General features: G+C 30.5%; 1 protein-coding gene across 3 annotated transcripts in view; it reads left to right on the forward strand.

Moving 5' to 3' along the window:
• Positions 1-26769, forward strand: part of LOC113511908 (methylcytosine dioxygenase TET) — a 177270-nt gene that overhangs the window by 17454 nt on the left and 133047 nt on the right. For 2 of the 3 annotated variants that reach the window (XM_052894489.1, XM_052894491.1), the window contains exon 3: positions 7077-7232. In XM_052894489.1, coding sequence (XP_052750449.1) covers positions 7077-7232 — 156 coding nt within the window. The remainder of the gene's footprint in view (positions 1-7076; positions 7233-26769) is intronic. The other variant, XM_052894490.1, reaches the window with a different exon arrangement.

Consider the following 26769-nt stretch of genomic DNA (forward strand, 5'->3'; position numbering starts at 1 on the left):
TTCCTCTCCCGTTTAAAACACAAATTAAAGTCGGGCGATTTACGCGTGTCCTGCTTAGAAAATTTTATGACTTTCATTCAAATTTAACAGCGAGTGCAATTAGGCGGCAGTTTTGAAGCTTTCCACATTATCGTTTATTCTCGTTTAATTAGTGATCACGTTATTTGATGTTATAATGTAATTTCTGTTACTATTCCACTCTCCAGTGTCAATTGTATCTAATTACACAAGATTATAAAAACAACACCAACCATAGGCAAACTTGAATAGAATGCCTCTATTTTGTGATGCTAGGTATTTCTTTGTAGCATTTTTCATACTATACTTTATAATTGTAACCGGGTTGTGATAAAAAACCCATCTAAGACCTGGGAAAGGTCCATACTGGGACAGCATTCTTGTACAATAAATGTCAACGTTTCCTAGTCTAATAACACGAGCGAACACCTTTGCGAGCAGCTGGCACTACGTGTCTATGCGCGCCTCTCTAATTACCGTCTTTCAACGTTATTTTTACTATTGTTTAGACACTAAGACATTTTGCAGCCAGTTGCAATAAAAAAAATATGTAATTAAATTATCAAGCGTTTAAAATATTAATAAAACATAAGATAATATAATAATATGTGTTTCGGTTCGAAGAGTGGAATATGGCAATGAAATAACAGGGTCATCATCATCACATATTTTTATATATCACATATTTGTCATCACATTACATATGGTTCCCTCTAGGAGGGTTTTGCCAGTAGTTGCCACGCTTGGCAGACAGATTGGCAACCACAGTTATGCTTTGAAGATTAAGAGGAACGCTGCTGCCTATCCCTCACCCTCTCTTAGTCGCCACGCAAATAACAGAATACAGAGGCATAACACTTTAGTCCTTAGAAAGTACAGCGCAGGAGGGGTATCATGGGTGGCACAGTATAGTCTGTTATGTCCATATATTTATGTCTATAGGCGATGGTTACCACTTCCATTAGGTGGGCCGTTAGCTCGTTTAACAGTCTAAGTTATACTCGTACAAAAAAGAAAGAAAAAAATAAGTCAATGACAACTGTAATCCTAGATAGAGTAGTTAAAGTTATACACCACATATTTATCTGAATTCAACTTCATTAATAATTAGATTTGTTAAAGGTGTTTATATTATAGAAGAATTAATTTAATGTATTTAACTTACGAGCTCGTTATATAAATCGTTATGGTATATTTTTTATAAATATAAACTCTCTTTAATATTAATATTGATGTATTACAGAAAAAATAACTTTAAAGAAACTTAAAATTATGTAAATTTAAAATAATTTATACTCTTTGAAAAGATCAAATAAATTTCTCGACATTTGTAAAATTTAAACGAAGTTGGTATTATTATTTTGTTATTCATTAATACAATAAAATAGATATAATAAAAATAAAAATGTTGGCAGAGTCATAGCGTTCTTATAACAACATCGAATTAATTCAATAAAAATTGCTTTAGATTTTTTCTATTTATATTGTATTTACATATATTTTACGACAAAAAGTTCCCGAGTTTAATGATCTTGATTGTTGTTTATTAATTTAGTTGATTGGTTAATCTTATAAATGATAAAAGTAAATATTAAAATAAATAATGAAAGTAATTTAATATAAGTAGGTAGTTCTTAATAAAATATTTACTTGCAATGATATTTTCTAAATTTCAATTTCAATTTAGGCTTCTACAATTTACGAAGATCTTTTGAATTTAAATAACTCAAAACAGTGGATAGGATGCCGGTGGTGGTGGATAAATTGGCTATTTTTAACATTAGTTGATTAAACAAGCAAATGTCGATCAGTTAATCGAGTTGGTAATTGAAAAAAAAATAATTGCTGAAATCGATTAAACTACGAATTGCATATCTATAATGTTTAACGGAAACAATATAAATAGTCCAACTCTAGTCACAGTAACGGAACAACTACAATTACACTAAGAAATATGGTTCGAACTATGTTGATTATATTAAATAATTTACTTTCTTCAACTACTTAACTTCAACATAAATGACGTTTTCAGTTTGGTTGTATATTTTTCTTTTTTTTATTTGAAAGAAAACACTTACAGATTAATCGCATGAAAATTTTATCGAAATCGTTTCAGTAGTTCAGAGTTGAAATCAAAATAACTAATTTTGCCACAATTAAAGTCGGTTTTTTTTTGTGGAAAACAAGCTTTAATTATGTGAATTATAAATTATATTTATTTTAATTACATATTTAATTGTAAGTGCCTGTTTAATTAAAAATCTATTGATTAAAAAAATATTAGATTTAATATTTTATAATGTAGTAATAAAAACATCAATTGTAGAAAATCAGTATTCCCTTGTAAAGGCATAAATTATGTTTATATAAGTTACATATTTAATTAAAGTTACTTATAAATGCATTCAATAAAAAAAAAGTAATCAATTCTAACAATACTAGTACAAGATCAATACAAAAATATTGTTAAACTGAAAACCTCTTTATTAAAGTCGGTTAAACATACAATATTTATTATAAAATAAGTAATAATTCGAAATAGCGATTATCTGTCATGTGTCATGTAATGGAGTAGGTTCATTCCTTTTGCAACATATAAACAGAATAATTGTTGAATGAATGAACGAAAACTGTTGTTCCCTTCAAAGAATTATACTTAAAACAGAATAATCATTGAAGTATATTCTATGTTAATAGTCGTAGATTTTGCGTAAGATAAACACAAAAATATTGATGAACTGGAAACTTTCTTATTGAAGTCATTTAAACATACAATATTTATTATAAGTTAATTAATATTTAAAAATATGGATTACTTGTCATGTGTCATGTAATAAAATGGAGTAGGTTCATTCCTTTTGTAACATGTAAACAGAATAATCATTGAAATATATTCTGTGTTGATAGTCATAGATTAATGATATACATAATAATGCCAGCTACCCATACGAATGAGTCAGCGTTAGGGAAAACCATGGTAATTCCTAGAACAATGTAACAAGGGTAAGTGGGCAAAACTATAGTTCAATAATATTTTCTGTAGACACATATAACAAATCATATTAATATGTAAAACTATAAAAAATATATATAATATATCACACCATTATATCTTTTCCATACATCCAGAAACACGAATGGAGAAGAGGTACCTAAGTAGATGGCCAGCATTTCGGAAAAGTGCGACCAAAAAACCGTGACACGACATTTTTATACCCCTTAAAGATTAAATTGAAAAAAAATCCTTTAGTAAATATAATTCCAAATAATTACAGTCAAATGCGACCAATGTATTATTTAATTAAGCATACCTTATCTAATTATCTGTTATTTTTTTGTCGGGATAATAATAGCCTATTTAAGAGTAAATGCTTGTGTTTCAACACTAATACTATTTTTCATACTACACAGATGGTAATATACGTGTACACCTTTACAGGAATTTATCAAGTGTTCTATTTTTAAATATTTGAATGTCATTCTCATTAGTTTCATTAGTCGATATTAAAGACATCTGTGAGCCTGCTTAAGCTTAGAGATTTTGATTCTTTTTTTTTTCTTATGTTACTTATTACCAGTATTTTTATCAGATCGTTGTATAAAATTAATAATTAGTATTACCTATAGATACGAATATTATAATCTACACTGCAATAAAATATAATAATGTGACATTTAGTGTGTACATGTGTAAGGCGACGGTAACCATTTTCCATCAGCTTGTTTGCCATTCTTAGTTGTGTAAAAAATATTTATATAATTTTTGTTTTATTTTATTCGAGAAATAAATTGTACATTCTTTTTTATTTAGTGATCAATCGAATCGTAAAGTAGTGTTATACGAAAAAGTAATGATAATTAGCAAGTTATATGTATTTTTACAGATAAGTATTTTTTACTATCACTATAATTGTTTATAATTTAAAAAATACACCTAACTTTTATATAGTAAATACCTAATTATAAATGTAATGACTGTTTGTGCTATATAAATGAAAAAAAAAATCATGAAATTTACATAATAAGTAATTAAAACTTAATAATAATAATATAATATTTACACTGTTTTTTTTTTAAATGATTAGCTAAATAATATTTATCGTATCGCCAAATTTCTAAGAGGTATGCTACTAATGTTACAACATACTGATTACAATCCTAATTGCAATTCACTATAAAAAGAACCTAAATGGGTTCGTTATACGATCTACTATGCTAAAGAATATACCCATAGAGACATAACACCCCTCCTTTTTACATCGTGCAAGGGTTGAAAACCTTTACTAAAACTAAATACTTTTTGTAAGTATGAAACATAGTTAATTTGTAATCTATGGCTATTAAAAAAAAAGAATTAACTATAATACATCCATCTGTAATATTTGTTAAGAGGTCTCGTAGATAAAGTAATTCATTAAATTAGAAAGATTATAAGAGCTAGTTAACACCAAACTTTAAAAATGTGTATGTTTTTTAGAGGCAATAGGCTAGCATAGACAAAAAAACGCGTCTGCCGTTAAAAAATGTTTCTATCCTCTTTTTTTTTCTAAACAAAAACAGTTTACGTTCTGTTTTAAAATTTTCGTCAGCTGTTGGCCGGGACTACGATCGGTTGGTTCCGATTGCAACCGAAGATAACCGAGGCATGCACGAATGAAATTACACCATAAAAATGGCGGTACGAGTACAACACTCCTCTTGCTGCGTCACAGCTGTTACCTACACATTTTGCAGGCGGAAACTTATTCAAATTCCGTAAAATAATGCATAAATATAAAAGCTTGCATGAAATTAACTCTTTTCCCTTACTTGTTACATAGCATGGTTACATTCGTGTTACAATATCTTTCACTTAGGTATGTAAACTTCGTAATTTACACGTCTAAATTTTTATTGAATGCAATTAGAAAATACTTGTCATCTTATAATACAAATTATAACTTACCGATATCTGTATATGTGAAATATGTAAGAAAAATGTACGTCTTAATAAGAACAAAATTGCACTAAATTAGATGTGATTTTCATAATTGTATTCCTAAAGGTAAATGGTTACGACCTTAAACAAATTAATGAAATTACGGTTGAAATATAAATCATTAGTATCTTAGGAGACTAAAGTTTTAAATTCTACTAGTGCAATAGAAACATGCACGTTAGTTTTTTTATTAAAAAAAATGAAAGCAGGGAAACGAAATCTCGATTCTTATTTATTCGACTACAACTACATCAATTATGGTCAAGGACAAGAAAGAGTTCAAGTCAAAGAGTTGCAAGTAGAATGCAGTCAGTCGCTCCGATTGAATGCGCCGGCGCACAACCGAGACGAGTCATTAAAATGACTGCAGTATGTACCCAAATTGTTGTCTGGCCGTTAATTGAATGTTTTTATTATGATCAATACTCTTACACTACAGTTTTAATTTATAAAAGAAATATAATACATAAGAAGTCACTTAGAAATACTTAAAAAAAAAACAGTATTAATTAAGAACATAGTACTTCAAATTGTCAAATTACATTCAAACCTCTCCTGCATTATGCCTGATTAAATAATAAATATTCAAACTTTGGAACTAAAAATCACCAATTAATAAAATTTTAATAGCACCTTTTAAAATTGTTTTAAACCCTAAAAAATTCAGATGAAATTTAATATTTCAAATTTATAATTAGAAAAAAAAATGTTAAGCTATTTTCAACACTCATTTATAGCGAGTTTCTAGAAGTTTCTGATGTAAGAAATGAATGGAGCTAATCATGTACTTTTGATCCAATTATGGGGTTTTATTTTTTAAAGCTTTCGAAGCTACTACTAAATGCTGTCTAATCCAAAATCAAATACGTATCTTACAGTATGGAGTTGTTAAAAAAAGCGTATTAAAGTTTTTTCAGTGAGCTTTCGCCATGAAACGGGCTGTATATTTGTTTGCCACCTTTATGGTATAAAATATAGTACATATAAATCTACAAAGTAATCCATTAACATTATTTCATCGTTCATAACTAACAAAGTTCGTTATTATCTTCAGTCATTCTCTTCATCATTCTTCAGTATTGTATTCAGTAGAGCTTTTATAAAAACAGTTTTTAATATATAAATTATCTTTCTTTTAATATTTAATAAGAAAATAAAGTTTGAACATAAAAACGTGAACGAACCTTTAAAGTCGAGTCGAATTTTAGTTGAAGTTGTTTTGTTGTTTAATTTGCTAGTTTATATTCTGCTATGATATTTCTTATGATTTAAGTAACATCTAAAAAGCGCAGGTCTTCAATTTGCTTATATTTATATTACCGTGTGGTTTCAGCACGGGCTATCTAGAATGGGCCACACATTCCTTTCCCGTGGGTGTCGTAAGAAGCGACAAGGGGGAGGCTTATGTTCAACAGTGGGCAGTTAAGGGATATGATGATGATGATATATATATATATATATATATATATATATATATATATATATATATATATATATATATATATATATATATATATATAATAATAATACTATTCTATGGGCATTAATATACAAAATTTAGTTCTTAGAATTAAGATTCCGCTTTCATACAAAACTAAATATCTAATTTAAAAAAAAAATGTTTAGAGAAATACGTCTCAGAATCGACACTATCTCTTAACTTTGAATCGAATTTAATAATTGTTTTTCTAAACAATTAATTCCTATGTTAACGCTGTTTTTCTTTGTGCAGCAAAATATTATCTGGTAAAAAGCAAAGATTTATTTATATATGCAGGATTTCACATTTTAAATTTAAATATTTTAAATCTAAATTGTTTTCTCAGCGGATTATTTCTAGTAATGGTGTATTCTTATAATAATCTTTTGGAGAAAACAATAAATAGTATATCTATATCTCTCTAATGTGTCTATAAAACATCTCACCGTATGCATGCTACGTTACTTTTTATCTTGAAAAAAAAAACATTGCGTGAAATTATTTTGTTAATGTCTAAATATGAATTTTGAAATTGGAAACTAGGTACTTTTGGGTATCGTTTTGTGATGCTATTAAATTAACAAAATAACTTTAATCCAGTTCTTTGCGTCACAGACTAAAAAGAAGAGGAAGCGATGCGGCGAGTGCATAGGCTGCCAGCGCAAGGATAATTGCGGAGACTGTGCGCCATGTCGCAACGACAAGTCGCATCAGATATGCAAACAGAGGAGGTGTGAGAAACTGACCGAGAAAAAGGTACGTTTTGACAGTATTCCATTTTTAAATTTTTTATATTGAATTCGAATTTCGATTTCGTGTTTCATAAACTATAGATATTAAATATCTGATACAAAAAACGTTAAAATGGCTACTACATACGTAGCGCAATTTATTAGACATTTTATTGTGATATCGTTATTTTGTTGACTGAAAAGTTTGGAATTATAACTTTTTTATAAGTACTTGATGACTCGGTGAACTTCGTATCACTTACAACGCCATCTATTAAAAGTAATCTGAAACAACAATTCCCATATAAAATACCTATTTGATTTTTAGATTTTTCGACTGATCTTTAGGGTCTCTCCAATTTTTTTAAACCACTTCTATATTATAGTGAATAAAACAGAAAAAAAAACATATTCAAATCGTTCAAGCCGTTTTCGAGTTTTAGCGAGACTAACGAACAACAATTGATTCATATTTATATATTAGTTACCAACCCTGCATTACACTTCTTCCTACAAAATAATTTACTGTGCTATATAAAGATCATTGCACAATCATAGAATTTACCTATTTTACTTACCCTAATTTACCTATCTCTTTAACTCTGTTTCATAAATAAACATTGTTTACCTCAATGCTTAAGAATTTATGACCAACTACTTTTTTAATTGTATTTGGAATAATCTAAAAACTAGGCTCTCTTTTCTGTATTTACTGTAATGTTTTGTCCATATTATTTAGAATATTATTATTTTTTACGACTAACCGTCGAAAAGCATCCTATGCTATCAGGTGAACCCAAATTACTAGCCTCTTTACATATAAAGTACTAAAGAATGTATTTTACACATTAATATGTAAATTAGTTATTAATATAAAATTAAATCGATTATTAATTGTTGCTGAATAAAATCACCAAAATATATTCAGTAGGCACACGTGACATTAACAATGTGATTTAAATTTCAATTCAATTTCATTTCATTCAAACAACGGAAATTTCAATGAAATTTCCACTGTTTGTTATATAAATATCTTCTGATGTTTTATTTACTTTCTAGTATCTACATATGTATATATATACATATAATATAATTGTAACTTGACCATCTCTGTTATTATAATTTAAGCAAAATTGATACGTGATAGAAGTCATAACAATTATTTTAAATGTATTTATAAATTTATTTTTTGCAGTATTATTAATTTTCTATATACCTAATAATACTGCAACAGATTAGATGCGGTTTTCACATTTGTATATTCGAAGGTCTTAATTACATGTTTTAGTAACAGAAGGCCTACCATAAAATATTTTCAATTTCGAAATTTCGGGGTCGAACGAAACACAAATTTGATGTTAAAATCACATAAAACATACCGTTTAAAAATGTTTAATAAGTTAAAATAACGTTCTTGGAACTAGTACAGTAAGATTTATGACAAACGAAATGTTAAGTTCCATTTAGTGGGCCAATTTCGATATAAAGAAAAACACGAAATTGAAACCGAGAATTTAGAATTCCATTTTCTGGTAGAGATCCCCCGCTTCCAAAATCCACACCTGCGAAATCGCAGGCGAATGTTAGTAGTAAAAGGAGACATTCTAGAAAGACACGTAAATATGGTATGCATATATATGTATAATTAAATTTCAGCCTACAAGCAAATATCGAGCTAGATTCAGAAATATGTCGTCATATAAATATTCCAGTCACATATATTGTCTGAGTTTGTCTTTAGTTCTCTATATTAAAAAAATAATATATTATTTTTTTATTGAATGTTATAAAAAACGAGGTGAAAGGACTCAGTTTCTTTTCAATTTACCTCGTGATTCAGAGCCAACTAAATTGTGTTTCACTGGTTGCTTCCCGCGGCTTTGCTTGCGTACATCAGTACATAAAGTATTTTACATTCTATCCATCCATCTTAAGTAGTGAGTACTAAATAGTAAAATATAGATATTTTCCTCCAATTGACTCTGTTCAATACATACTTTCTCTACTTTTATGCATGTAATTATTTTATTATCTTATCTTTTCCCCTGTAACTTAAATGTTTGCTTCGTGTTATGGAAGTTTTAGAAGTAATTTAGCGAGTAGACTTCCTTAAAATGTCATCCTTTCTGTTGGTTGCTTTTTAATGGTACCTAATACACATGAATTAAATGTAGCTTACCAGTAAAAGCAAAGTTAAATAAATCAATCATATTTATGTTCAATTTAAAAATGCCTCAATAATTTAAAACGGTAATAATTCTTATTATTTATATTCTATCATTTAAGATTGACCGAAAAAAAACAGCTATAAATTATGACAAAATTAATTTAAGACAACACTTATAAATTACAAAACATTATCAAAATCGGTTCAGACATACGCATAAGCAAAAACGTGATGGTATTTTTGACACGTTTTTCTTTTTTATTGTAACTTAAAAATTTATATCAAATTTAGTTATTTGCATAAACTCGGCGAGTGAGAAGAATGTCGCCTTTCAGTTTCATTCGAATAATATTTTATATATACAGACAAAATCAGATGTGTTCGTATAAAAAAAAAAATCTTGAATCGATTTGTGAATGACGCAAATAGCTCGTTTTGCTTTATGTATGTGTCATTTGCATTAATTTATTCTATCGCATACATTACCGCCATTTTGTTGAGTTGCGTTGTCGTGATATTTTGACTTCTGGTTACGTGAAACTTCCTTGTAAGTGACTGCTTCATATTTATCAGCCGATTTCAAATTTACAACCGACTTCGGAAAGTTCGTGTTTGCGTAATTCGACTTCAATTAACAATTTTCATAATTCTTTTTACATACGATATATTTACCTTCAATGTATATTTAAAATTAATTTTGTCACGTTTGAAGTTATTGTTGACGTTTAGATGTCCTATTGTTTCTGCCTACCCTAATGGGACGCAGGCGTGACAGATATATATGTATGTATAAAGTTATCACTTCCTTTGTGTGACAAAGTTGTGTGAAATCATAAAATAATATTATTTTACTTTCATATTTTATTCAGTACTCGCCTTTTTATTTATACATAAATACATATTTCATGTCACTTCGTAACTATTAAATTTATTTGCTAGTATTCGTTATATAAATGCAAATAAACAGAAAACACAGATTCACACCTATAAATACGCAAATTCCTATACCAAAACAAAACGAAAGACTAGTGATTACCATAAAATAGTAATAAAAAAGTATAACAGCAAATTTAATAGCCCGTGAAAAGATCGCTTGCACTCTTCTGTTTCTACAGCTTTGTATATCTATATCCCTATTATCTATATCGAGAAAGACAAGGACGAATATAATTATATGAAAGTAAAAATTAGAATAAAATGTGAGAAAGATGATATAAGCTAATGGTTTTTTAACTGCCACAAACAAAAAATTGAGTTCTTTTTATACAATAGCAACATTTTTTTACTAAGTCATTTGTCATTTATACTTATTATACCTACTTAGAAAAAAATCAAACTGAGCTTAGTTAATAGGTATCTAAAGTTTATAATAGCTTATCGTTATTTAAAAGATGATAATCCTCGTGATAGGAATAATTTTTAATATTAACTAACTACTAACCTATAGTCAGTTTACTCGATGTCTCTAAGACTGGAACTGGCCTATTTCTATTGTCTGTCTATCTAATTGCCTCTTAAAATTTAGCACAGTTATTTAATTTTAATATTAAATAAACTTACATTACTACTTCTATGTTTTTATGTATTTTATAAGATTTATAGAGAGAGATGATAAATAAAAATAAAAATATACACATAAAATTTCGTGCTCAATTTTTATTTTATTTCCACTTATTTAATACTCTATAATTACTTTACCAATACATAAAGTATCCTATGTACTATGCTAGGATATAACCTATCCGTATAACTTGTAGATTTTAAACTATAAGCTTTGATAATATTGTAGAAATAGGCTGCAGTGAATTGTTGATTAATCTATACCACTTGTAGAGATAAAACTATGAAGTCAAACTATATTTTAAAATTACACAAGATAACAAGAAGGTTGCCATATGAAAAAAATCTAGAACTATATTTATAATGTTGGCAATAAACATAGCAAACCTCTATGTGCGGGTCATTGTTACAACTTCAGATTATATCTACATAATAAGAACGGTAAAGTGGTTATTAAGTAATGATAACTCCTGAACATGAACGCTGAAACGGAGAGCACCCGATTCCCCTAAGCTAAGCTTTACGGTGCTTGTTTTAAAACTAATTTGCTCAAGTTACTTCGCAGCCGGTAAGTTGTAACCGTAAATTAACTCGAGTACCTACCTTCCCAAAGTTTTCTAACTTTTTTTAAAGGAAATATCACACGGTTCTTTGGTATCTACTTGTATTTTTAGATTTCGTAATATTTATAACAATTATAATATTGATAGAACCCGTAGTATAGGCAAATATTATTTTCGTTACTAAAAATAAAAGTAAATTTGATTTACCTATTAATTTGATACTAAAAATATATATTTCTTTATTCAAATTATATTCATTTTGTAATAACACCTACTTCTTAATTAACATATTGTCAGATCTAAGAATAGAGATAAAAATCTGTAAATTGTAAAAAAAAAAGGTTTCTGTCTTATTATCCTCATTCACTGCAATGAGGAGGTCCTGCTTAGGGTTAAGGCAAAACGACAAATTATTAAAACTATTGAGGACAGAAGGGAAAAAATGTTAGGACACTTGATACGACACGACGAACTTATGAACATTATAATAGAAGGTAAGATAGAAGGAAGAAGGGGAGAGGGAGACCGAGACATAGTTACATCAGGCAGTTCAAGGAAGGAGTTGGTGTCGTGTCGTATCAAGAGGTGAAGAGACTCGCTGAAAATCGTAGTGAGTGGCAAGAGCTCCACCGACAAGAGCGCAGCTCTTAAATGGATAGATAGATAGATCCTCATTCACGGACTTCTGATAAACTATAAAACTAACCTTGATAAAAATTGTAATAACATTTGTCAGTAAGAAACAGTTTTAGACAAAAAATAATTTCAAAAAATAATAATATCAGTGATGCAAACTTGTAACGTGTAATAATTATCCTTGTATAATTTAGAAGTGTTATTTAGTCGTAGTGATATTAAGATGCCAAGAAAATATAAAAAAAAAATGAAAATATGAAAAAAGGAATTGAGCAGACGTATAATAGCTTTATTTTTTATTATTTTATCCAAATATTTAACTGATTTTTATATTCAGTAACATATTCTGATAATATTTTATAGTGCGTATACATAAATTTGCATTCATGTGTATTATGATTTATTAAAAAAAAAACAGGTGACATTTCTTATTCTCGTCATGAAAACATGACGTTTCACGGTCAAGTATGTGTATTAACCGATGAAACATATTACCGGCTTCATTTCAGCTGTCCGTGAAAAGGAAACCTTTATTATTTGGACACCCGTCACTATTTTCTTATTTTTTTCCCCCACCGAAGGCATTATTTATATTGTACGATTCATATGTCGCCCACATTATCTGCGCACGAGTCGACGCAACGTGCGCGCCAGCTGCGTGAGTTTTACGATCCAATCAGAGGGCGCTGCTCGAAAGCAACGCCTCTAGGATTTTATCGATCGATCTGATTGTGCCTATTGTTAGGTAAAAGGTGTATATCTCGGGTCGTTATTTGGCAATGTGGGTTCAGAGTTCAACAGATAAAACAAAGTTAATTTTTAACTTGGCTCTAAACTTGCCTTAGTAACTGTCACATTATTTTACTGCCAAATTAGACCAGAAATTTATATGTACTCGTATTTTAGCTCAAGGCATATCCGAATAGGAAAAAAGTCCATACAAATTAATAAAAATAAAAATAAAATTGACTAAATATTGTTACCAAAGATGAGATATGCCAGTGTACCTACATTAATTAACTGACCTCGTAGTACTCTAAGCAATCTCTTCCAGACAAATATATTATATATATTTTTATAACATTAACTCAACATCTACAAAACAGAACAAAATATTTAAATAAATCGTGTGCAAATAAGGCGGAAAACTACTGCAGAGATTTGGATGTTTGACGTGAAACATTAAAACCGTGCGGTAAAATGTTAATATACAATCTAAAAGTACAAACGACAAAACAAAAGTTAGTTCATTATATGTCTATAAATTTGATAATATAAGTCAAATTAGATAAATGTTACTTTTTTTTTACCTTGCCGGGTTATAAAACAGACCCGGAAATACCGGTAGCTATAAGGGAACGCTATGCGTCAGCCAGTAAATTTTAATTTCAGAAATATGGCCTAATACAATGAAAAAGTTAATTTAAAGCTCATATAAGGCTTACTACGTGAATAATACTGTAATTTCGTATTCTGTTCATGTAATTATTTATAATGACATCTTACTAATATAATTAATAGTATTTTAACTGAATAATATATGTACATGGAAGATATTAAAATAATAAATGTAAAGAGTTTTAATAGGCACAATAAATTCTGTCTGTCTGTATGTTTTTAATGGCATCACGCAAAAACTATTGAATCCAATTGAATACGATTTCCACTTTTGTATTCCTGAAGGTCTAACTTAAAAACTGGTGAGAGCAAATATTTGTAGTCTTTTTTTATACGACTTAGAATGGCAAAGAAGCTGACGGCCCACCTGATGGAAAGTGACAACCGTCGCCTATAGACATGAGCAGTACCATGGACATAACATACCTATTGTTTCGCCCATGATACCCCCCATGCATTTCCATTCCTGAAGACTCAGATGTTATTCCTCTGTACCCAGTAAATTCACGCCATATCCCACCCTTCAAACCGAAACACAGCCATGCAAATACAACTACTTTACGGTTGAAACACGAATGGGACAGAGGTACCCAAGCAAACGACTTTTGTACAAAGTCTCCCTCTGGTAAGTGGTAATTTATATTCTATTGAAAGTTCTAATTTATAAGTAGACAGCTTTGTATGAATCTGATTCATAATCTATTTTATGTTAGAATGACGAAAAGATTTTTATTTAGCAATGACTGTACAGTTCATGCGAAAACATTCGGACGCCAATGAGCAAAATAACTTATATGGATCATTGTTTAATAGTTCTAAGAGTCTATTGATCAGTAAAAAGAATGTTTCCCACAAAATAAATCTACTTCAATTGTGATAAAACCAGTTATTTTTAACTAAAAACTAAACTATTGGATGGACATTACAGAGTATATATAGTATACTCTGTAATGTCCATGGTACTGCTCATGTCTATAGGCGACGGTTACCACTTTCCATCAGGTGAGCCGTCAGCTTGTTTGCCATTCTAAGTTGTATAAAATAAAAGATACGTAGGTAGACGGTAATAATATATTTAGTAAAATATAAACCCTCTTATTCATACAAACTATAACGTCCTACAAATGTATTCAGCTTACCTGCAAGGCCTCTGGTGTTGGCGGTAATCATGGGTAGCGGTAGTCACTTACCATCAGGTGGACCGCATGCTCGTTTACCCCTGTGTCCCCTAAAAAAAGTTTCAACCGACTAAACCACGGACAGTGATACAAAAATGTTCGTGAAAAATATTGCAGTTAGTTGTTTTACATACCTACAAACAAACGAATCATACTTCTACAAAATTTAACATAGAGTAAAAATTATATAATTCAAAATTGTGTTCCACGAAAGAAACTGGCTTAATTTTTTTGCATAACCGGTTATTTGGATATAAAAACTAAACTACTTAACTAATTTAAAAAAAAAAGCAATAGGACTAATTACTTGCAGTACATCCTTTCGAACAAAAAAGTTTTTTCCAAATCGGTTTATAACTGACATAGTTATGAGGTAACAAACATAAAAAAATGAAACCGAATTGAGAACCTCCTTTTTTTGAAGTCGGTTGAAAAGAGCATTCCGTTCCTTCATAAAAGGCCAACAACTCATCTGCAATTTCTCTAATGTTGCAAGTATCTAAAAAAAAAAAGAAGAAAAAGTAAAAATAACTAAAGCTCTCCTTCTCAAGATACATATGTATTTATTATATAGAGAAAATATATTTCAAACTTTACTATGTTCTGGTGTGTGATTTCTGTTTAAAATTATATGTAAATATACTACACGGTTATTTTTGCCAGAATTTATATACCCTATACAAGAAGATTTACCGCACAAAAAAAAATATCGATTGCAATTGTAGCAAAACTAAATTAACATTGACCTATTTCTATTGACCTATTCTAATACTAATATATATTTTTCGTATAATCACTATCATGAACCAGTTATTTTGTTTCAAAATCAAACTATTAATCCGATTTTGATGAAATTTCTGTGGAATTAATCTATCCTTTAAAATATGTCCTTCAAATTAAAAAAAAATTGTCCATAACAATATATAAATGGCAGAATTCTGAAGTAACAAACATAACAAATTAAATCGAATTGAAAATTTCCTCCTTTTACGAAGTCGGTTAAAAAAAGTATAAACATTTACTAATGTTCAAATAGTAGAAGAGTCAACATAAATGCTTATTTATTAACGCCAGAGAAATAAGTTTTTCATGACACACTCACGGAAAAGTGAAATCTATGCCAAAAATTGTCTCGCTAAGGGAATAATAGTGTTTTCCTTTGAATTCTCGCAAACAATCGAGCAATAAACATTACCAAGAAACACGATTATAAATCTCGCTTGCTTTTATCGCTGATTTCAATGGCTTTTTTGTTTTCGACCATTTAATATATTTACTTTAATCGTGTTTTTTTCCACGCCAATTAAGGCTACAAAATATTTATTACGTTTATTAAACTCTTAAACGAATCGAAGATTATCTTGCTATTGTGTAAGTAGATATATTACACGATAACTCTGACAGTTCTAAATCAATTTTAATGATTATTTTTGTACAATCTCCCCATATTATACTTAATACTCCCCATAAGCAACGCATGGGGGGTATCATGGGCGAAACAGTATACTCTGTTATGTCCATGGTACTGCTCATGTCTATAGGCGACGGTTACCACTTTTCATCAGGTGGCCCGTCAGCTTGTTTGCCATTCTAAGTTGTATAAAAAAAAAAAATTTTCGTTATAATTAATACTATTCAAATAGTATTGAACGTCTATTTATTATGCTAACACAAAGAATATTAAGCAGTTTGTAAGTACTTTACGATATGGCAACACTACATAAGATGTTGTTTTTTTTTTAAATAAAGAACTTGCATCCAGAGCCATAAAACATTATATTAGAAAATGCTATTTTCAACCGACTTTAAAAGAAAAAGGTTCTCAATTCGGTTGTATTTTTTTTTTGTATTTGTTATATAACTGTGTCAATTGTAAAGCAATTTGGACTTTTATTAATTTAAAAGATATACTTACAGATTGGTCTTATAGAAATTTTAATAAAATCACTTCAGTAGTTTAGTTTTTAAATCAGAATAACTAATTTTGCTACATTTGAAGTTGATTGTTCCTTTTTTGTCTGGAGCAAAATTTAACTGTGTGAAGTCACTTTCTACCATCGTACAGCTCGCCATCGACAGGGTCAAGAGGCTCTAGGACATGAGGATGAATCCTCATGTCCTACAGCGTCAATGGTCGCGTACAACGCGGTTTCAGAGATGTTTCCTCCCACGAACACTCAGGTTATGGAATGAGCTCCCTGCCGAGGTTTTCCCAAGAGACTACAGCATGGGGTTCTTCAAAAGGGGGGTAAAGAGGTTTCTTCAAAGTCGGTAACGCACGCGTAATAGTATTGCAGGTGTTCATAGGCTATGGTAACCAATTACCATCAGGTGGGCCGTCTGCTTGTTTGCCACCTCAGTGGTATAAAAGAAATAAAGTCAAATCTTGAAGTACATATGAATTATTAGCTAAGGTAATAATTTATCTCAGAGTTCTCGTTATCAATAGTTCTGTCTTTACATGTCTACGACCTGCGTTATTACATTTTTTCTACATATTTATTGTAATACAGTACCACAAAAACTTTATATTGTTGCTTACAAACGAATAACAATGGAAATTTATGGACTTACAAAGCAACCTTGTTGCGGACTGGAATTCGCATACTTATCAAATTGTATGTAAAACTACATGAATACTTCAAGCCAGAAGCTGAATAAAAAGCTTGCTATATGTACAATCTTTTTTTTTTATACAACTTAGAATGGCCAACAAGCTGACGGCCCACCTGATGTAAAGTGGTAACCGTCGCCTATAGACATGAGCAGTACCATGGACATAACAGAGTATACTGTTTCACCCATGATACCCCCCATGCGATACCATTCCTGAGGACTCAGGTGTTATTTCTCTGTACCCAGTAAATTTACGCCATATCTCTTCCTTCAAACCGAAACACAGCCATGCAAACGCAACTTGCTTGGGTACCTCTGTCCCATTCGTGTTTCAACCGTGAAGCAGTTGTGTTTGCATGGCTGTGTTTCGGTTTGAAGGGTGGGATATGGCGTGAATTTACTGGGTACAGAGGAATAACACCTGAGTCCTCAGGAATGGCAACGCATGGGGGGTATCATGGGCGAAACAGTATACTCTGTTATGTCCATGGTACTGCTCGTGTCTATGGGCGGCGGTTACCACTTTCCATCAGGTGGGCCGTCAGCTTGTTTGCCATTCTAAGTTCTATAAAAAAAAAAAAAAAAAAAAAAAAAACTGCTTGACGGTTGAAACATGAATGGGACAGCAATCGACTTTTGTACAAAGTCTCCCTCTGGTCTATATCTATAGTCTCTACTAAACTATGGAAGTAGGTATAATACCTGTTCATGACAATTTGACCATAAAGTATTTTGTATTTTTTATTTATAATTATATAATTATTAAGCATGGCAACAATTGAACTAGTTAAAAAGTATAATTCAAACTGTCACATAGTCTCTGCCTCTAACAATCCTATAGAATAGCTGTTACTTCTTAAAATTTTCTATACCAAAAAATACAAACCACTTATGACTTCAAGCATTTTATTGTGCTACCTATTTAACTAACAATACCTTTATAAAATCTTCATGTCTTTACGATTTAGATAGAGAATCGTCATTATTATACTAGTTCTTAGATTTTGGATATGTTTACTTGCCGGGATAAAAATTACCTTATATCCTTCTCCAGCCTGTAGAGTACGTGTATACCAAATTTTATAATAATTGATCAAGCCGCTAAAGCGCTTTATGGTAACAAACAAATTCACTTTCACATTTATAATATTAGTAAGGAAAACAGCCAAATAAAAGTCGTTTTGTTCAAATACCATTTCTAGGAAATGGACCTTGGACAAATCGGTTTATCAATTTTCAAGTAATACACAAAGAATAAGTAAAAGTACACAAGTAATATATAAAGAACAGCATTTATTTTTTATTTATTGTAGGTAACATTTTCAATAAATTATTTTTTATAGATACATATTTTTTTTTTTTTTGATGGGTGAAAATGGTATGGTAACCCCGCTTGCGCTAACGGGATACGCTGGCCGAGCACCAGTGAAGGGTGATAGATGAGAATGAAAACAGGCTAGTTAGCCCATCATGATGAATTCATTAGGAATTAACCATGATAGTTTCCAGGGAGAACCGCGAGGAGGTCGACCTGATCGGGTATATTGCTAGCAATGGGATTCTCAGTCTCCATTACTAACAATCCCTTCTCCAATACATCATTTAATTACATAACCACATTATAGAATGTTACGCCAATTCTGACGTAATAAATGAAACATGGTCGTATTTAAAGGGGAGGAGAGACAGATGGTCCGTGCCCACCCTCTAAAATTATTTTATGCCCACCCCAGAACGAGAGTAAAGTTATCAGATATGCTCAAAGACATGCATGCACATTTTTAAGGGTCAAGGCCCTCCTTAAAAATAATCTTAAATACGTCAAAAAAATTAAAATAAATTGTTATATTTATCATCTAATATAATTAAGATTGAGTTCCATAAAAAGAATCGGCTTCAGTTATGGAAAAACCAGTTATTTTAATATAAATACTAAACTGCTGAACCGATTTTAATAAAATTTCTATGGAACCAATCTGTAAGTATATCTCTTTAAGTAAAAAAAGGTTTTTCCAAATTGGTTTACAACTGACGGAGTTGTGAGGTAATAAACATAAAAAATACAACCGAATTGCGATTCTATTTCGTTTTTATGTCGGTTTAAAATTGAGAATAAGTAAAACTATATAATCGAAAATGTCTTATGTCATTTAGCATGTATAACAAAATATTTTTTTTTAAAAAGGTAACAAATATAATAGCAGTATAAGAAACCGCAAATCTATGGATAAATCCAAATATACGAGGTCCTTAGCATTGCGTCCACCCACAGTGCGGCGGCGATTATAACGGTTGGCGGGAGTTTACACTTTTGATTTTTTTTCCTTTTTTTTTTTCGGAGCGGCACGCGCCAAGGGCCGGTGATTCACGGGCCGGCAGATGTTAGGCCGTGCTTTTTGTGCTATCAGCTGATGTAACGGGCAACACGAATTGACGTATTAAACGATGTATCCTTGCCGCTTGTTCGATATGACGTGTGTGCACTAAATATGTAACAAACTTTATTGTTTTATATTTTTAATCAAATTTTAAAATAAAAAAAAAGTATTTAAGTAAATTTATACAACTTTTTATGATTCTACGTTAGTTTCACAGGCTTGTTATATATTGTGAAAAAACTCGACGGTTATTCTTTTAATTTTCTTTTACTATTAATTAATATTAAAAATTATTAAATTAATAATAATAATAAGATATAGTATATTACAATAATAATAATTATATACTAAACGTAACTAACAAAGACAAATTATCTTATAAGGTAACATCGGTTAGAGCATCGTGGTAAATTCACTAGAAATTAACTATGATTTCCAGGGAGACAGTGTAGAGGTTAACCCAACCATTGCTAGCAATATACCCTACATTGCTAGCAATAGTTATTTACTACTAGATATATAAATATTTCTTTCTTTTTTTCTTTCCTTCTAGCAAGCTTACCCCAGGTTTTAAGGTTGGTTTCACATTATAGACAAATAAAACAGCGATCTCATAATTAGTCAGTCAATAATAAATATTAGATAAATTTAAAACTAAATTACTTGACTCCCATACCAGTATTGCGGTCTGTATAAAGACTACCTGCTTTTCGATCTTCTTTTATTAAATTCAACCCTATGAGGGTAATATAAGGATTACTTTGAACAAGTTTCCGATTCAATCACTAGACTCAGTTCTACAATTATATTTTATTATATTATTATTTAGATTTTGCACAATAAAATACTAAATTATAAACAACTACGACGGAACATTTTGCTTTGCGAACCGTACACAAACCTTTTATAATCAAAACTCTTTTTCATATGAATATAATGTTTAGAATTTAGATATATATTTTTTTCCACTTTTACAACGCAACAACCCATTATGCTGTTTCTGAATTGTGCTTTCATTTAGCGACTGTATTTATTTAGCAATACAACAATAGATTCAGAACATAGACAATAAAGTTGCTTTTTATATTCATAGTGATACTGAAGTTTTTAATTAATATAGAATATTAAATATTCTAACAAGCTGGCATTATATAAAAAAAAATTTAAAATACTTTCGGATACTTAGTCATAGATTAAATAATAATAAAAATAAAGAATGATAACAGAATAAATAAAAATTATACTTATGGCTAAAGCTAAATATTACGACCATAAAAAGAACTTAAACATGGCCGCCGTACAAACAAAATGAAAAAGCTTTGGACCGTTGATAAATAAAATTTATAATAGAGAATTAAAGGCCTCGCGTTCATTGATGTAACAAAAAAGTTGACGGTTACACAAGACCGGTTTATGTGTGCATTTATCTGTACGAGACATTTACACATTATCAAGATATTTAAATAATATACTTATTATAATTTTTATGATATGCTTATTTTTTGGATTAACATCTAATATTGTTTGGTGCGTCTAAGCAAATCATTCGTTTAAAATATAATCAACTTACCTACCTATTTAGTTACCATATCTGATTTCGTTTACCTATTTTGTATATAACTTATCTACATACATATTGTAGAATATAGAACATACTATAAAAGGAATATCAAATACCAAACAAATCTAAAAAATAGTTAAGAAACAATATGCCATATTTCAATATTTTACAATTATGTACGTAATTTGATTCAAATTTCCCAGATCCAGTGTATAATTTTTTCAGTATCCAATTTATAATTTTTTCAATTAACTATTTACATATGGAGTTTAATAACTTAAACTTTAAACTTATAGTTTTAAACTTAAAGAGGTTATTGATAATAAACAATTACATGAATATATTATATACGAAATAAAATACATACGAATATTTAAATAGTGAATAATACAGAAAACACGTACAATACGTAAAAACAATTTTAATGATTAATTAATATTGTAATAAACTTATTAATTATTTCTAAACTATAAAAAGATTGTCCTCCTCTCTCCTACTTGCTGTAAAACAGGGTCCATAATTAGAGTTGTTTTAATATCTACCCACGTTATGGAATGCTATAAGAAATAAATAAATATAAATGTTTTTTTGTCAGCGTGCAATATATACATATTAATATTAGATGTGTTAATCAAAATGGCGGCTACTATATTCTGACAATGGTAAGATCGTTCGAAAATGTTTAAACGTCAAATGTCATGTACGTACTTATATATTTTTATTCTACAGTCACGTAATTATTCTAAGAACATGATTCAGAACGCATTTGCGAAAGCTTCGCGCTGAGCCACTGCAACAAATCAATACTTTTTCCTAGTAAAGACTACCCCATTGCACGCAACTAATTCATAGAGCCTAGAACACGCGGCCGCGCGGTAGGTATAAATAACTGCATACATACGACCTCTTTCCACAGTCAAACACTTACACACACATGCGCGATTTCCTAACCAATAGCGGCACAATTTTGGTGTATCTACGTGTATGTGTATATGTGGTGCGTATGTGGAGTGTGTATGTGTGCAAGTGCGTGAGGGGTGCGTTCGTGCACCCTTGCCATGCATTAAACACGAAACTGGACTTGCATTGCATTTTATTATTATTAAAATGGAATTTTTGAGTATGCTCGGGACAGATCTAATAATATATTATTTTTATTGCTTTCGTGCCGAATGTTGTTGAAGAAATTGGTTACCAATTGTTATGTTTCATGCTTCGACAGAATTAGCAATTTCGATCTTAAACAAAGGTGTATAAAACATATTTTTATATATCATTTTACAATATTTAGATAATGCCATTATTGTTGTCTAATACTGATCATATGCTTCTCCAAAAATTATCTTATCCTAATTCACATACATCTTTCATTTCTCCATACATAATACAGATTTTTTATGCAACTTACAATGACAAGATGAACAAAAGCGTGGACATAGAAGAGTTTACTGTGTCATCTATAATATCCTTCATGCGTTACCGTTCCTGAGGAACTGAGTTATTATATCTATGTACCCTACAATTTCACTGCCATATCCCATGCTTCAAACCGGAACGCAGTCATGCAAATACAACTGCTTCACGGCAAAAACGCGAATGGGACATAATTCAGATACCGATTATATCAGAAATAAATCCATACAAGCGTGTACTATTATTCCAAAAATAAAAGAAACAATAGAAACCCCGCTAAGGATACTCACTCTTGACGCCTAGCTAACGAATGTGCGGAAGAAAATAAATGTCATTCAAACGTAACAGGTGCCTCAAGAACGCCCCAATTATTTTGACATGTTACTCTGTACTGTGGCGAACATAAAATAATATTTGTCCACATCCCACCTCTAGAACTATAATGATGCGTAATGTGTGATGTGCGGTAGGGTGGCACGGCACGGGAGCAACGCGGCGGCAAAATCGTGCGTGCCCACGCATAAGTTCCGCGCCCTGAGCCCTTTGCGCTGCGACCTGCGACTTAAGAGCTTTTAACACTATTTAAAAAAATATCGAGTATGAAAAAAAAAACAACTTGGTACCTAGAAAATTAGGCTGTATGACATTCTACCTTTGCCTTTCCACATGTAGAAAAACCGTTACTGCTACTATTACAATTTGGTACGTGACATTTATCTTATCGCGAACTTTGATAATACGTAGTTCTCTTTACAGCTTCAAAAACTAGATATAAAAAAAGTTTTTTTTTAATTGCACGATGAAAATTCAGTTGGACCAATCTGCCAATATGTCACTTTAGTACTCCTTTTAGTGGCATGCTCTTATGACTTCTAAAAAATTGACCATGTGCAGAAAATTAGCACAGTTAATTCTGAGGTGAATATTTCATAAAAAAAAAAATATATATATATATATATATATATATATATATATATATATATATATATATATATATATATATATATGTATATTTGCAAATAATGTTTTAATGATCTTTGGTGACAGCATAGTAAAAATACTTGTCCTATGTCTCTGAAATCCTGACAATGAATATATTGTTTACATATATTATTTTACAGGAATTTAAAGATCATACCTCAGAATTTTCAGTTCATACACCTAAAAATTAATTTCATACATTTATATAAAAATATGTCAACTACCTCAAGAGTTTATTATACCATAATTAAGTTTATTTGAAATAAAAATACATACATACATACATATCTGTCACGCCTGTCCCCCATTAGGGTAGGCAGAAACAATAGAACGCCAAATGCTTCGATCTAAGCAAACCTCTCTCGCTACTACATTCATTAAAAAATATTTTTGTTTATATTTATGTTATTAGTGACTACAAACTGTACTTTTAGAAACAGAATACATATCACGCTTATCACGTAGAATTCTCGACATGAATACGTAAATTATTAGATCTATCCAAAGACAAGAAGAAATAAACTTTACTCAAAGATTATAAACAGTCGTGGGTAATATTTATCAACAAACACTAACTTCACTAATCCTTTCTAGAATGTGTAGGCATATATAAACTTTTAAGTCTAAGTATAGTACGAGTACATATTTACGCAACTGCTAGGTACACTAGTTCATACAGTTCATTAGAGACTTCCCCACTGACACGCGTCGGAGTCGTGCAGCGTGAAAGCACCCGGCGCCCCCTTTTGCCCACCACACAGCCCCTTCCCTCCAACCCTACGTCAGAGAGATCTAATTCTGCACGCGTTACAGTACATAACGTGAATTGGAATAGTAAAATAACAGAGTTTCAGGCAGGCTACAATTTTCCTCATAAAAATATGGGTCTTTAAAACTTATAGTAATAGTTTGTGATTTTTGTTACATATTTTTTTTTATTTAGAAATTATATATTGATACAAGCAGTTTTAAGAATAATTAGCTTTTATTTATTTATTTTTATTTATTTAAGTAACTTTATTGACTAAATAAAATAAGATACAACAGGCGGATGATAATGCTAGTAGCATACTCTACAAGTCATTATTAGCTTCTACCTAGATTTTCATCCGTGCGACCGGGATATGTTTATTGACCGGGTATAAAAAGTAGCCTATGTCGTTCCTCATCCCATAGATGAGGAACGACATAGGCTACTTATATATATATATAGATAGATAGATAGATCCTATTTGTTATTTCCTTCACAAAATTACAGTAGTAAACTTATTATAGTTACGCGATACTCTCTGGCAACCAAATTGGTTAATTCTTTATGAATTCGTCACTATGGGCTAACTGACATATTTCATCCTCACCCATCACCTCTCACTGGTACCCCGCCAGCGTATACCGATAGCGCAGGCGGGGTTACCATTCCATTATCACCTATCAAAAAAAGACTGAAAAAAGAAATTACGGAGTCACTATCAATTGGATTAAAAAACAGTTGATCCAGAAAACGACGTCAAAAGCGATGATTAAATTAAATATTCGAATAACTGGCGTTGTTATGATACCTTATTAAGCCGTACATATACCTGGCGAATGACATTAACAGATGAAGACATTTTTTTTTAAATACAGCCATGATTTTATACAAATTTTTGCAAGAAGAACAATTAATAATAGAATATGCTCGTGGATAATAGCACAAAAAGCTGAATATTGTTTTTCGAGTTACTTGGAGACGTTTCCCCTTTATTCAGAGTTGGCACAGCATATTTTTGCATTCCATTCCAATCTTGACTCAGTCACTTATCATGCCACAAACAAGATTGATGGGAAAGCATAAAACAAGATTATGATGTTCTTTCACGCAGTTCATCCATCTTTTGGGTCTTCCGCTCTGAAGTAACTGTAATCAATATGAGAGACCCTTTGCCGTCCTCCTATTTGTTAAGGTTAGTTAGTTAATTTTTTTTAGACTTCTTTATATCTATCTAATCTAAAATTCTATTTCTCTTTCGTATTGTACTACGTTTCTTGACAACTTAATATGACTTTGTTTACATTCTCTTCCTTCTCTTATCTAGATCATACACTTCAAGATGGAGCCAATACTAACTTTTAATTTATGCATCTTTTTAAAAGTGGGTTTGCTTTCAGTGTTACAAGTAATATAAAAATATATATAAATTGATAACTATCTTTTCTCATGTAATAAAAAAACATATTTTACATTAAATAAACATGTGTTAAACAAAATATTTTACTATTAAATAACAATTAAAATATTCAGCGAAAACTAGCATCGATTATGGATCACGGTGCTCCCTTCCCCCCCCCTCCTCCGTCGCTTATTCAATTTTTAAAATATACACATAACAATATTGTGTTATTTTTATTTTTCAATCGAACCGTACTACATATATTTCTGATCTGGGGGCCTACCATGAAATAAAATTCCGAATTTTCGGGCTTAATTTCGTGTTATTGTTCGTACCGAAATCGACCCAGTAAATGGAGCTTAACGTTTCATTCATCATAAATCCTATCCTAATAGACCAGAGGAACGATATTTTAATATTTTTTAATATTTTAAACGGCATGTATTATGTAATTTTAACATCAATTTTCTATTTCGTTCGTCCCCGAAATTTCCGAAAAAATTTCATGGTAGGCCCTCTGGTATCCCTAATCACACACGCAATAATAAAAAAGTTAACCTGTAAATAATAAAAAAGTAAGTTATATGGATACATATGGTATACCGATGGTAGTTAAATGTAGACTTTTCCTGGATAACACATAAGCGTGTTTAAGCTTCATATGCGTCTATGTGACGAGAGGCACCCGCCCCGCCCACATGCCGCCGCTGCCGGATCGCGATCGTACGCGTAACCTACAAATCTGAACTCTTCGCGACCTCCGTTCTTTTTTTTCCATCTAAATAAAATATATCATAGTACTGTATTCCTTTATTTATTGTGACGAGGTAAGAATACAATATGTCACTACTCATTTTCTATTTCAATCCAACACACAACACATTGGATTATATTTATAAAGGCAATAACATATACCGATGCAAAAGAATGATAACTCAAAACTCTGTACTAAGACTGTATG

This window comes from Galleria mellonella, unplaced genomic scaffold, assembly GCF_026898425.1.
Source record: "Galleria mellonella isolate WM207_F2 unplaced genomic scaffold, CSIRO_AGI_GalMel_v1 utg213, whole genome shotgun sequence".
Taxonomy (NCBI): Eukaryota; Metazoa; Arthropoda; class Insecta; order Lepidoptera; family Pyralidae; genus Galleria; species Galleria mellonella.